At 41.1% G+C, this 13,443-nt stretch overlaps 1 protein-coding gene across 11 annotated transcripts in view; it reads right to left on the bottom strand.

Annotated features, from left to right (window-relative positions):
• The window catches only part of ADD3 (adducin 3), a 171,757-nt gene that overhangs the window by 35,627 nt on the left and 122,687 nt on the right, over window positions 1–13,443 (bottom strand). For 8 of the 11 annotated variants that reach the window (XM_006027556.3, XM_025208772.1, XM_006027557.3 and 5 more), the window contains one exon: window positions 2,501–2,724. The exons of 1 other annotated variant lie outside the window; for it this stretch is intronic. In XM_006027556.3, coding sequence (XP_006027618.1) covers window positions 2,501–2,695 — 195 coding nt within the window. In that variant the 5' untranslated portion in view covers window positions 2,696–2,724. Of the gene's footprint in view, window positions 1–2,500; window positions 2,725–7,516; window positions 7,673–13,443 lie in introns of those variants that run through there. 2 more of the 11 variants (XM_025208773.1, XM_025208775.1) reach the window with 2 other exon arrangements.

Below are 13,443 nucleotides of genomic sequence, written 5' to 3'. Positions count from 1 at the left end.
CTGGGGTCTTGTGAACCCAGCATTCATTCCTGCCTGTGGCAGGGGTCAGGCTAGATGATCTGTTCAGGTCCCTCCTGACCCTAGCTACTATGAAACTACACTTCTCAGTTCTGAAAACAATATATTAAAATTCTGACATACTAAAACCAGGTTAAATGACACCTGCGACAAAACTGGTCTTTAAAGTAACATTCTTTTGTGAATGCCTTCTGACAACTTAGTATTCATGACATAGGACCAGCCACATATGGACCAAATACCAGCAAGCTTTTGTGCATGCTTGTCATATAATGCTACCAATGTACCTCAAATGTTATCCAAAGCTGAAACCTATACCAAACAGATTGCTAACAGAGCAGCTTTCTGGTACTCTGTGATGCTGACAAATTGTTCAGAAGAGGCCAAGAGACAACCGAGTAAATTGTTTTCACTTCTGTCTCAAAATAATTTGAAACTAAGACTCCACAGTCGAGGCATTTGTCCACCATCTCCACTTCATCTAGCCCCTGTACGAAATGATGCAAAAAGTGTCCCTACATTTGATGAAATTTGCCTCAGGGACATTCTTTCCTCTGGACACTATATTAAAAAAAAATTCATTTCCTCAAAGGAAGAATTGTAGCAGAAACCTCTTAAGTATCCTCCTGATTTCAACAGTGGAGCAGGGAATCAAAGAAAGGAGATTCTGGCTTGATGGATGCCACTCGAGCACAACTTCTCATTTGGGCCTGATCACCAAAAGAAAGTGCCTGCCAGTTTTCTTCTTGGCAGTTGCTGCAGATCTATAAGGCTCCAGGCCCAAGCTGATATTCCAAAGTATTTTATTTTTATGACTTGAAACTTTTAAAACACTGGCAGCTCCAAATGGTGCTGGCTGAAACTGCTGGACTTGGCTCCTTTCGCAGCAGGGGGCTGATGATAACCTGAAGATGTTTTGGCCTCCAATTCTTGATGGAAAAAACAGTTTAAATTTGGGGGAACCGCCTCCTCAATCCATGCTACTGCTCTCAGCATCCCATGCAACCACAGCATAGGAGAACTGGTTGGTGGACTAGACAAATCTAGTCTTTCACTCCAGTATGCTAGGGACAGTTGAACCTGTAAGATTCAGCACTTTCCCTGGCTTTAGATTCATAAAAGAACATTATGTGTAAAAAAACCAAACCAAACCAAAACAAAAAAAATATCAAGCCTGTGTAATCTAATCCATTTAGCTGTCTCCCTTTCAAATTAAAGGGGGGTGTGTGTGTGTATATGGCGTTCACTCTGTTTATTTGAGAATTTATAACATCTACTTCCTCTTGTCTGTGAATAATTGATTACTACAGGTTACAGTCCAGTTCTTATCATTTGGAACTGAGCTGTTTTCCCTAACAAAAAGTCAGCGTGTTTAATGCACCATGCAATACTCCCTTAGAGGATTTTCTGAATAGTAGAAAAGTTTGATATAAAACTCAAGTTGCACAAAGTGACTTGACTATAATACATTCCTGAGTCACGGGGTATTCATTATGTAGACTGAAAGCGATATGCAGAATCTAAAAGGCGCTCCAAGATAACACTTCAGTGAACAATCCTATTATTCATGGGCGTGTATAATCGGGTGATTACTAACAGCTGTTTGCAATCTTGTTATATAGGGAAAATGTCAAGAAATTGCATATAAAGACCCCAAATTATGGGAGAACAGAAGAGAAGAGATAATGATTCGAAACAAAACTGATTCAAGGAAAAAAACAAGAAAGATTCAGAATACTTTGGCAGCTCTACTGTTTTCAGGTGTCATAGTTTTTCAAACACGCTTAATAAGATAATTTACATAGTATTTGGGGTTCAGACTAGCTCCTTTGGGAGGGCAGGGGGCATGAAGACACTTGTTCTTCCCAGGGCTCCGGATGGAATTAGCACACTTATGTAATAGGTGTACAATTACTGAATTTATATGAGATGTGCATGAATTTTTTTTTTACTGTGCACACATTGCTCCTTCTGCGTATGTGAGAAAGCAGTCTAGCTGTAAACAAACCCGGACAGTACAGTTTTAAAGCTTTGAGTCTTTCGAATTAAGAGCGCTTCTGATGCAACTGCTAACTCAGGTATTCAAAATAAAAGAAGAAAGCAGATCTCCATGTAAATGTTCCAATTTATTCATACTTGGCCAATGACTTCTTCAGTCTCGTCTCTGCTCTTGTTCTGATCAAGCCCCTGCAACCAGCTAGCTACTATTGTACAACTGTAATGAAGCATAACCCCATGAAACATCAGTAGAAAAAACAACACTTCCAATAAGGGGCTGTTTATTCACACACAAAAAACCCTATGCAAACAAAGTGTTGTATAAACTGTCTATTGATTGCTCTTGTGAAAAGTTTCACGGCCCCAAGAAATCCCCATGAGTTGTGATGTAGACTGAAGCTTATTATTTTTAAATAACTCAAATATTAGTTTGGAAAGGAAGAAAAATATCTTTAGTTTTTTTTGTTTTCTTAATCCTACTCACGGGACTCTGCAGTATCTGAGTGACCCTCTTCCTTTGCTCCATCATGTTGAAGTCTTGCCTTAAATCAGGAGACATGTTCCTCTCCCGGAGGTACTCTGGGTCATTTTCATTGATGCGGTCAAAATACCTCTCCTTGTGAGGCATGCTGGGAGGGGGAGGAGTTGTGATCACCCCCTGATTGGCATCAGCACTCATGCTTCAATACTGCAGATTATTCTCTTCACCTGGAACAATAAGAGGACATTTACAAACAACATAAAGTAAAACTTTATGAGCCTAGACATGCTTTTTCTCACCCCAGCAGGACAAATGACAAGTGCTTAAAATGCATTTGTCACAAGGAAAAAATGAGGAGGGAAGGGAAGGGAAGGGCGGACAAATTAAAGCAAAAATACCTGTTACATAATCATTATTAATTAATTTAAAAGCCCGTGGAAATGCTCAGTTATGACTTCAAACTTACCTAGTCAAGTTAAGTTTTAGAAATGCAATGGTTGTTTCAGGCAGACAAGGTTCCTTGGGTGAATTTGATATCTTTTATTAGACCAACCCAAATGGTTGGAGAATAGTTATTAAGCAAGCTTTCGGGTTCAAAAACCCTTCGTCAGGCTCAGGAAGCTGCAGCTACAACCTAAACCCCTGCATGGTTGTTTCAGAGGATTTATTTATGTTCAGATCACACAGAGCATTTCATAAAAATCTTACCCTTAACGTGTCATAAAAACGCATTCCCTTGCACTAGTGTGCTCTTCCATTTTTTGGCCCGCAGATCTTCTATTTAATTCTGTTAAGGTATCAGGATCCCTACATCCTACACAGTCAGAGCTTGCTGCCTAACTTAACTGGGGAAGTCCGGGCAATCCTCAATTACAGCACTGCCAAACCATCTCATAACTTTGGAAAATCAATTAAGTTCTGGTTACATTAAAGATTGCCAGTGGATCTCAAAAGGCCACCAGATGGTGCCTCAACACTGAGAAGGCTGTGATCAAGGACCTGCAGGAAAAGATCTTGCGACTGTTTCACAGAACTGCAGTTGCACAAGTTACTGAAGATGCGTCTACAGTGCTAATTTTCTTCCATTTGTGTGTAATTTATTAGGGATCTGGGGTTGCTGTAATGTGATTTTTTCCCCCTTTAAAAAGAGAAAAATGTGGATTTTCCCCTTTGAAGCAGGAAATTGTGGGTTTCCCCTTTTGCAAGCACCTCTCTTCCAGCCTGCAAAAAGAGTGCAAAACCTGTCCAGAGGGGATGGGGGCAGGCCCTGAGAATCTGAGACCAGCCTGGCTCAGACTCACTTTGCCTTTGGGGTAAGTAGGACCTGGAGGCAACTGGAGGCTCCCCTCTGGCATGATTGGGGATGGGCAGGGGGCTGCAGGTCAGGAATGAGGGGCACCAGCAGGGCTGGGATGGGGACTGTGAGAAGAGCTGGCAGGGTGGGCAAGGGTAGGGCAGGAGGGTGCAGGTGACACTGGCAGAACTAGGGAGGGGTGGGGGTGCTCTGGGGAGTGAGGGGCACTGACATATCAGGGCTGCTCAGCACCACAAAGCAGCAGGTCCAGCTGCAGCTCAGCACGGCCTCTCCGCCCCAGCCGCAGCTGGGCCTGCATCCTGGTGAGTGAAGGGGGCAGGGGGAGCTCTGATTTTCCATGAGAAACCAAAATCAAATGCCAAAATATATAGGGATTTAGAATTTATTTTATTATAGTGATTGAGGCACTGGTAGGCTTCCAAACTGCTTTAACACTGTAAATACATCAATAAAACATTGTGTTCAACTGATACACGCACATACACGCTCAGTGACTTTTCATTTTAATTGTTTAAAAACACAGATCTGATGTTTTTAAATCAGATAATTTGGGGGGAGGTTGTTTTTTTTAAAGGGAGTTTTGGATTTTTCATCAGAGAACTTTCAATGTTTTGTTTTGTTTTTTTAAATGGAGAAAACCAGGATCCCTGGTAATTATATTAAAGATGACTTCTTATCCACACTGAAACTAAGTAAATTATATAATGGGAAAAATGTTATGTACTGTGGTAGTAAGCTAGATTTGAAAGACTCACTTTTTAAAGCAAAAGTATCTGTTACATTTAAAAGCAATGTATATGTGCAATAAATGTCAACATGGTTAGAAGCAGACATTTAAACTGTAATGAACGCAATGGACTGTGATCCAGGGTCAGGAAGCTAGGGAGTAGTACAGAGATGATGGTTTCTCAGTCTCGAGAAACAAATTAACTGCTGAAGAAATAATGCTTGCCTCTACCGTGATCAAGACTACTCAAATACAATAATATTGGGACATGGGAAAGGGTACAAGTGTAGCATCTGGTCTGCAGTGAACTACGCGAGCTGTTCTGTCCATGGAGGTCAAGAGGAAAACCACAATCTTCATGAAGATCTCTATGTATGACTAACGAGAACACGGAAAGCGATAAGTGGAAGATGTTTTGTGTTACACGGCGGTCCCCACCTCTCCACACATTGCTAGTGACCACAGACTGAACCCAGACCCTTTACGCATACACTGTAGCATAGATCCTCAAACTGTATAAAATCTTGTCACTTCACTGCGGATACAAAAGCAATAACAGTTTATGCCAGGAAAAGATCTGCTCTCTCAAGGCTTGGCCAAGGAAACCACCTGCTTAGAAACCACTGTCAAAACTATTCTATGTCTTGGCTAGCAAGAATCCATCTTGAAATAGTGGAAAGCTCTAAAACCTGCTCCTAGTTTCCTTACCCAGGAACTATGCTATCCCAAAGAGATTTCCTAAAATGCTCCTAAACTGTACTAACCTTATCAACCTGTTGCTCAGTTGCTAATCCACTTGGCTGGGCTGATTACAATTTATGGTTAGATCTCTAAAAATTACTGAAAAGCCTGTAGGACATTCTTAGCTACTTTACGATCCATTCTTATGATGGCAGAATGATCCATTTATCTATAAAGAGAAAACTTCAGCTATGTGGCTGGCAACGCCTACATTCTCAAAGACATTTTTAAATTGAGGCAAATTTCACTTTTTTCTTCTCTCCCATTCCCTTTTCTTTAGTTTGTTGCCTGAGTCAGTAAGGATGGAACATTTAAATCCCTGAACAGAGGTAGCTAGCTGTGTTAGCTGGAAGTCAAACAGAAAGCAGAGTTGAAATGCATCTTCTAAAGTAACTCAGGGGTGTCCAATGTCCAATTGGTGGCCCATGGCCTGCATGCAGCCCACAAGGGGTTAGTTGGTGGACCCTGGGCTCCTAACCCAGCTGCAACAAGGTAGGGATGACAACAGTCTCGCCGACAAGAAGTTTAGTTCGGGTCCTAATGTCATGATCATCAAGACACGATTTCAGAGCCAAAGGGAACACTGACAGAGACTACATTTATAAGCCTTTCTTTATAAGTCTCGCTTCCCAGGCCCTTAATTTTTGCTGCTCTCCACTGGACTCTTTCCAATCCGTCCACATCCTTCTTGCAGTGTGGAGTGCTGTGCCCAGTTTTGAGCCCTAAGTAAGGCCTCACCAGTGCTGAATGGAGCACAGGAATCAATTCCCTTGATCTGCAAATGACACGCCTGTTAATAAGGTGCATAAGCTTTCGTGAACCGGAGCTCAAATCCTTGTACTGAGACTACACGTGCACATTATCTTTGTACAGTGCCCACAGCCATCCATCCCATCCAGAGCTACAATGTCAAATGTGGGCTGCTCCATAACATGGGATGCTTCAGCACGGTGATAGAGGTATCTTTTTTAGATAGCTATTAAAGCAAAGCCTGAATGCTTGGGGTTATTGAAAACTCCTTGTCTATTAGAGCCTCTTATCAAACACTTGCAGCATATTTTGTGATTTACCCAAATAGATGTTTCATTAACGACACAGCTATTTTTTAAATAGAATACTGTAACTCTTTAGATCTTGTCCTAAGCTCACAGGAAATGCTGTACACTTCTAGTCCAGTTCCACATCCCACCTGCAGAGACGGCTATGTTCCACGTCAGGTGAAGACACTCCCATATTATTCATCTTGGAAAATGTTCCAGAGATATTAAACAAGCAGTTTGTCTCTTCCCATCTTGCATAAAGGAGAAAAGGGAAACTTACTCAAAAACAGGAATGGGTTTTGCAAATATAAATATCTGCCTCTTCTTCAGCATGCGACTGGTGGTGATATACATGAGAGAGAGAAAGAGGTTTATACGAAACCCACACCTACGCTCCATGAACTTCTGGATAGGATGGTTAAAGTGGGTTCTCCCTTAAGGTCATCTAAAGGTTTCTAGCCCTACAAGCAGCAATGTCAGCTCAACTGTTATGCAGCTATTAGCCCTGGGTCCCTCTACTGATGATCAAGAAAGAGGGAGAGTGAGTTTCTAGGACCTTTTTAGCATCATTAGCTACTCGGAATTGTATGCACACAATGACGAGTATGTTGGCTGGGTTAACAGGACATATTGTACGGAGCAACATGGGGAAAGAAACAAAAAAATACCTATGTAGCAACCTGCTTTGGGAATTGGGAACATTCAACAACTGAAAAGGACTAAGGATCAGATCTGAAACAGTAGTTAACCTCACATGGGTGCACTGTGTCCTCTCCCGGACACTTGAGACAGCTGTCCTGCCCTACACTTCAGCTAGGTAGATCTGCATACCTAGTCATGCCAATAAAGATACAGTGTTAAAAAAAAAAAAGGACCAGCTGTTATCCAACCCTGCTTCCTTCCATTTAGCAAAGTGCCCCCTCCGCTCCCCTTACTCGCATGGACCTGGACCCATAGTTCAGTACAAGAGAAAGGTAAAAAGTAGTTATGTGCACGTGTGGCGCAGAGGGGAAGGGGAGGGATTGCTCCTACAGAGCTTCACTGCTGCTTTTTCGTATAGCCCCCACAGTCTGCTTCCTGCTTGGCTCTCAACTGTTTTGAGTGGAGGGAGAAAACTTAAAGGAGAATATAGACATTATTACTTGTTACGTAAAATTAAGTTTTCTATCATAAAAGCTTCTAATTCATTCAAATACCTCAGAATGGGTCATTTCAAACTTTGACAGTTGATATTTTGTAGGTTTTATCCTCAGGGTAACAAAGTGCACTGTTTCATTAGAACAACTGTTGCTAAGGATTGGGTTAAACGTCAAGTACGAAAAAGCGATGTAGTAACAGAGAAGTCTTCAAGGCTGAGAGGGAGGGAAGAACAAAACGTAAATCAAAACCAAGTGACTAAGATGCTAGGAAATACTCTCACAAAAGGAGGCCACAAGAGATCACCAACTGCCCGCAGTGGGAGCAGCACTTCTAGTCAGGCAGTGCTGGGGGAGTCAACTGATTTGACCAGGTTGTAATCCGCCTGATCCCTTCGAAACTCTTTATGCCACAGGTGTTAAGGACCCTCTGTTTGTTTAATAGTCTTGATGTTCCACCAATCAAGCTACCCTTTCTTCTGCAGTTCTGCAGGCTGTTATCTGCTCCTGGTAACGAAGCTCCTATTTCCAATCAGCCCTGCAGATTGTTCTCAACTCATTCCAATAAAGTTGTAGCTGTTTTTCCTTCAATCTTAAAATGATTAGTACAGCACCAGGCCCCAAGCATATTAGTAAAGCTACTAGTTTATTTTTAACTGGAGAAAAACGCGTGGTTTTCCATGCGAGGATGCACTGCACTATCCACACCCCCCTTTTCAAAATTCGAGATCCACCTGTGACTGGGCCCTTCCTTTCGAAAGGTAGGAAGGACATAGATGTCCGAAACAAACTCTACATTGGCATTAAGCATCTTCACTTCCTCTCTGCTGTACCAACCCCTCTCTAACTTTTTAGCCATGCAATGGGCAAAATTGACCTTACAGTTATCCTGAGTGACCGGCAGCCTTGCTGCAAAATGGGTCGATTCCAGCCTGAGTTAAAGCTGTTTGGGCATTAACCCACACTGTGTCATGGAAGCAGGCACCTAAGGATTTTGTATGTGAACGATACAGAGGTTGGGGGCAAGATCAAAACAGTGGCTAAGACTGCAAGGTAGTTATAGTCTCAACTGACCATGCTTCCATGTTTACTCAAATACAAGATGAGGGTTCCTCCCCTGCAATCAGCACGGGGAAGACATCCCTCATCTTGCATTCCCATACAAGGAAACCACATTAAATATGCTACCATTAAACTGCTACCAAAAGCAGCATGTGCTCAATACTGGAAACCAACTATAATTCTGTTTAAATATAGCGCACGGTATGCGTGACTATAAAACACACGGGCCATAATGACCAAACATGCTGATGGCAACTTGCCACAAGGATATATTAGTGCAGTCCATCTGAATAAGATATAGAGTAGTGTCCCCTGAACTCACTCTCCCTCAAGACCTGCTCTTTTCCAAGTCATGGTGAGCCACTACACTGCATACATTGTAGCTGCTTCTTCACTCTTATAGCTGAGCTGTGCCTTTCTTTTCCATTTCCAATGATTCCTTTTTCTTCACCACACTTAAATGTTTGTAAACATCATTGAGCAGGACCCCAAAACAGTTCACCCAGAATCCCTCTGTTGCCCCGTCTCTCAGCCTGTTGCATATGATTGGTGTGACCCCACCCTTCATGATGTGGAGCCAGACCAGGATGCCTTGTACCTCATCTATATATATAAATTTTTGAAGCTTCCCAGGACTTGTGACAAGAACACCACACTAAGCAGTGTTGAGCTGTGGGGTTATCATGGCTTGAAATGCTGTCGACCCTGCTGGGGCCTAGCCTAATGAACAATATGGCAAATAATGAGCTTTTTGGCTTGGGACTAATAACATGCATAGCTTGTGCTATATAAGCAGGTATAAATGTGCTGCTTAAAAGTATGTTTATCGAAATCCTGTGCTAAAACTTTTAGCATTTTCAAAAAAGGTAAAATGCATGAATTTTGGATTAATTAAATGTATGCATACTATATGCAAATTACTACAGGTAGACTTATTTCAGTGTCAGTGTTTTCAAGTTTATTTGCTACTTCCATGAGTGTGTCCAGATAAGCATGCACATGCACTTCCCCGGGGACAAATAGCAGCAGCACAGAGTTGCCTGCGAGGCATTGCAAAGCTCATGTTTCCACTCCTCTAGATGTATCCCATGTGTTCAGGGAGAGCAGGGTGTGACTAAGGACTGGGGGGAAAGGGCTGCATGGGGAAGAAGGTGGAGAAGGCAGAGGACAAGAGGGCAACCTGCCCCTCCCCCAATTTAAATTTTCCTTCCTGTAGGGGACAACTCAAGGCAAACCTCCATAAATTAGATTCAACACCTGGAAAATTATAACAAATTCATACATTTTCCATATATGGAATCTAATTATTGGGGGGCTGTTTTATATTCAGGGTTGTCTTGTATTCAAGTAAATACAGTACTACCAATGAAACCTTTTGGTCTTGAAAAAAAAGATTTCCAGTCATATAATTATTAACCTTAATAGTGATACAGGTCCATATAATTAATTCTGTCCAGAGCAAAATGAATTCAAGCAAGTAAGGCAACAGAAGTCAATCAGTATATTTTCTCCTGGTCAGGAGATCAAAGATTACTGAGAAACGTAAAAATATTTCACAAGCTATCAGATGGTGTCATTTCTCAAATTTAGTAGGTCTGCACTTTGCTACCAGCCAGTCTTTTTATACATTGACAAAATGAAAAATATGCATGTTCAAGCATTAGCTCTTCCCAAAATCATATGTGGAATTGGAAATATTTATTCCACATTAGGTGGCCGTTACCATTTGTTCAAAATTATAACTGTTTTTCCCAATATACAGTAAATGCAAACTAGCACACATGTATAAAAAAAAATTCAGTAGAATGTATGTACCTAAATCTGATTGTAAAAAGGTCAATAGCTGCAAATATTCCCTCTGCGTTTCAAACAGAATATTTTAATAATTGTGTTTATTTGATTACCCCACTGCTAGTTCCTCTTCGCATAGACCGAGCTGACAGATCATCTTTCTGCCTTTTACTGTGCACTATTATGGCAATTTACATTTTTTCTAAGCAATGAAAACATGAACACATTTGGAACTGGAGGATGTTTTTTTGTTAAGTACCTGCAGAGCCATTACCATAATGTAACGTACAACAGGGCTATCTGTGCTGTATAATTAACAGTTCAATACATCCTGAACCAAAAAATAGTAAGTAAAGCTAGTTTACCTTTTATACACGATTGACTGGCTTCTGCACTCTGTATCTAGTTGAAAGTGGTACATAAACAAAGGCTAGTTGTCTGTGGTTCAAGCCACGTAATTTTTCACTGAAGTTAGCGGACTGGAGAAAGCCACCGCAACATTTGAGCATTGTACAAGGCACCTGATGGTACATCCAATGCACGTCTCATTAGTTACCACTGGAGTAGGGGCAGTCTGCTGTAGGTGCAGATACTGCGGTGCCTCATCTGCAGAACAGCACGTGAGGATTTGGCAACCTAACTCCCACTAAAATGAAAAACAACTTGAATTACGTTTGCCTTTTGCAGTATTTCCTGCATCCTGGCCAAAAATTGCATTGTAATATGTTAGAGTAACAGGAGGAAAACGGACAAGACATAGACCACACAGGCCCAAACTATTGCTTAGCAGTCGATTTCAGTGCTATTCTGCAGGGATCTACAGAAGCTTACAGGAACAAAGACAACTCATGCTGAGTGAGTTCTCAGGAAGATGACACTAAGGTAGCAAATAAAATGTCATCTGCAAGTGCCAAAATCTACAAGACATTATTTCAGAAAACTGTGCGTTCTCATTTTTCCTGGCACATTGCAAAGTTTCTGGAGGTGACTGTAACATGCTGATCTGAAATGACAAACTGCCTAGATCTCATATTATTCAAATAAAACATTTATGAAATTAGGACAGGAGGACTCACACAAGTAAAATGGCTACAGAGGTGGACAGGAACAGGAGAGAAAGTTGAAGCGTGTAAGTGTAGGCACTCAGATGTCCCTGAAGTCAGCAGATAATAGAATGGCAGTTGTGTGAGAAATGGGCAAATGCTGGCAAGTGTCAGGAGAGGAGGGGAAAGGGGAAGCTCCAAGATTCAAGCCACAAGACACTGGCTGTCTACTTCAGATGCTCCATGCTTCTTCCTTCTTGGTGAACACTCACCTCTCCCACCAATGCCTACATGTAATTTTAGTGCCGTGGGGGAAGGGTATTCTAAGGGTCCTTTTTCCTAGTGGTTTAATTAAAACTTATATTTTTAAAGATACCAAACAAATTAAACTTTGTACTAATGGAATAGCATCCTGCCATCACCAGAATACCTTAATGGTTTGTTGTTCCCCCTTCCCCATACCTTGTTATTTAAAAAGAAAAAGAAAAAAAAAAAAAGAAATCTCTCATTTTTGGAAAGCATCTGGCAGTTTTGAAACATGTCTAGAAATGCACAACTTTTGGAGTCTGCACCCTAGCTGCATTTTGGAATGTCTGTCTCGCGGCTGATGTCTGTGCTAAGATACTACAATAACTGGCTTTAAGTGATTGGCATTGATACTGCAGATGATTGTAATGTTGAAAACAAAAATTTTAGATGCAACTCACTGAAAAGTTAAAAAAAAGATTAAGGCATCTGTCAGCAGAAAAACCTTTCAACAGTTTAATACAATTTAATATTTGTTTTGTACACTTTCATGGAGTTCTCTTCTCTACTACTCACTTGCGTGCAGCTTTTTTGCTGACCTTATCCCCATGTTCAAGTTCGTTAAATAACTTTTACTAGGCATTAAAGATTTTCTCTTTTTTGGAACTCTTCTTTGATGGTGTTAAATAAAAGTTTAAACCTATTCTTCTCCAAGCCTGCCTTTTTCTTCTACTGTAGGGATCATGCTGGCATATTTTAACGACAGATTCATATTATATTCACTTCTAGATAACAGCAAGATTGATGTCAGAGATGCATGAATTATTACGAAGCACTGCAGAATAAGACATGGAGACTGTATTTTGGAACAGCAAGGGAAAAAAGTTGTTCTAACTGTGACTTGCAGAGAAACCTGCTCTTATACAAGGCACACATAAGCTGAGCAGGAACAAAGGAAGCAAAGGCAGACAGAGGTCAATGTTTTTCTTCTTATAAAATTTTTCTAACTTTTTCTAAGTTTGCTCTAGGGTAAAAGTTCTTCTTTAAGCTTTCATGTCTGCTCTGCTGTGCAAACAAAAGCATTCAAAGGTATCTGAAAACACAGTGGCACAAATTCCTGCAGAATTGTCCATTGACCAGGGGGTGAGTCTCTTGAAACTCTGCTCCTGCATTATTTCCAGGAGCTCTTCCATTCCACTGCTTTATAAAACTGCTTGCACAGATAGGTTAAGCAAGAAGGCATTACCAACTGTGTCACTTGTTCTCGTGCAAAAGTCTTTTGCTAACATCTCCAACTGGCATATGGAATTTTACATAAGCTTTTGTTCCATCTGCTACTTAGCTCTCTGTTGTATCTGCCCATCTTCCAGAGGCCTATGAAAGGGTACTATGATACTTGAAAGGTTGCCTATGTCTATCCCAACCATGTAGGTGGTCCAAGAAAAGATTGCGCTCACAAAAATTTGTGCATCTCACATGGTCCAGGAAACATCACAGCAACATCACCACCTCAACAAAACTTGGAGCCATTTCATTTTGGAAAAAATGGAATCAAATCTTATTATTTCTAAGTGATTTCTACCATCTAATCCCAGTGAAAACAAAATACACTTATTAGCACTACCTTAGGTCCTGGTGGCCATGTTCTATGGAATGAAACGTTCATCCAAACTCATCAAATTTCTTTTAGTGCAAGTATGTACAGAGTATAAGACTGCATGCTACAGCAGGCTAACACTGATTGAAGAAAATATTTAGGCACTGAAGCCAAGAGACTACTCACAAGTGTAAAACTTGCCCACCTTCTTAGGTGTCTTGCGGTACAGAAGCTTGAGACATGAGTTA

This window comes from Alligator sinensis, unplaced genomic scaffold (assembly GCF_000455745.1).
Source record: "Alligator sinensis unplaced genomic scaffold, ASM45574v1 scaffold559_1, whole genome shotgun sequence".
NCBI classification, from domain to species: domain Eukaryota; kingdom Metazoa; phylum Chordata; order Crocodylia; family Alligatoridae; genus Alligator; species Alligator sinensis.
Note: the sequence above shows the minus strand (reverse complement) of the source record. Positions and strands in the feature narration are given on the sequence as shown.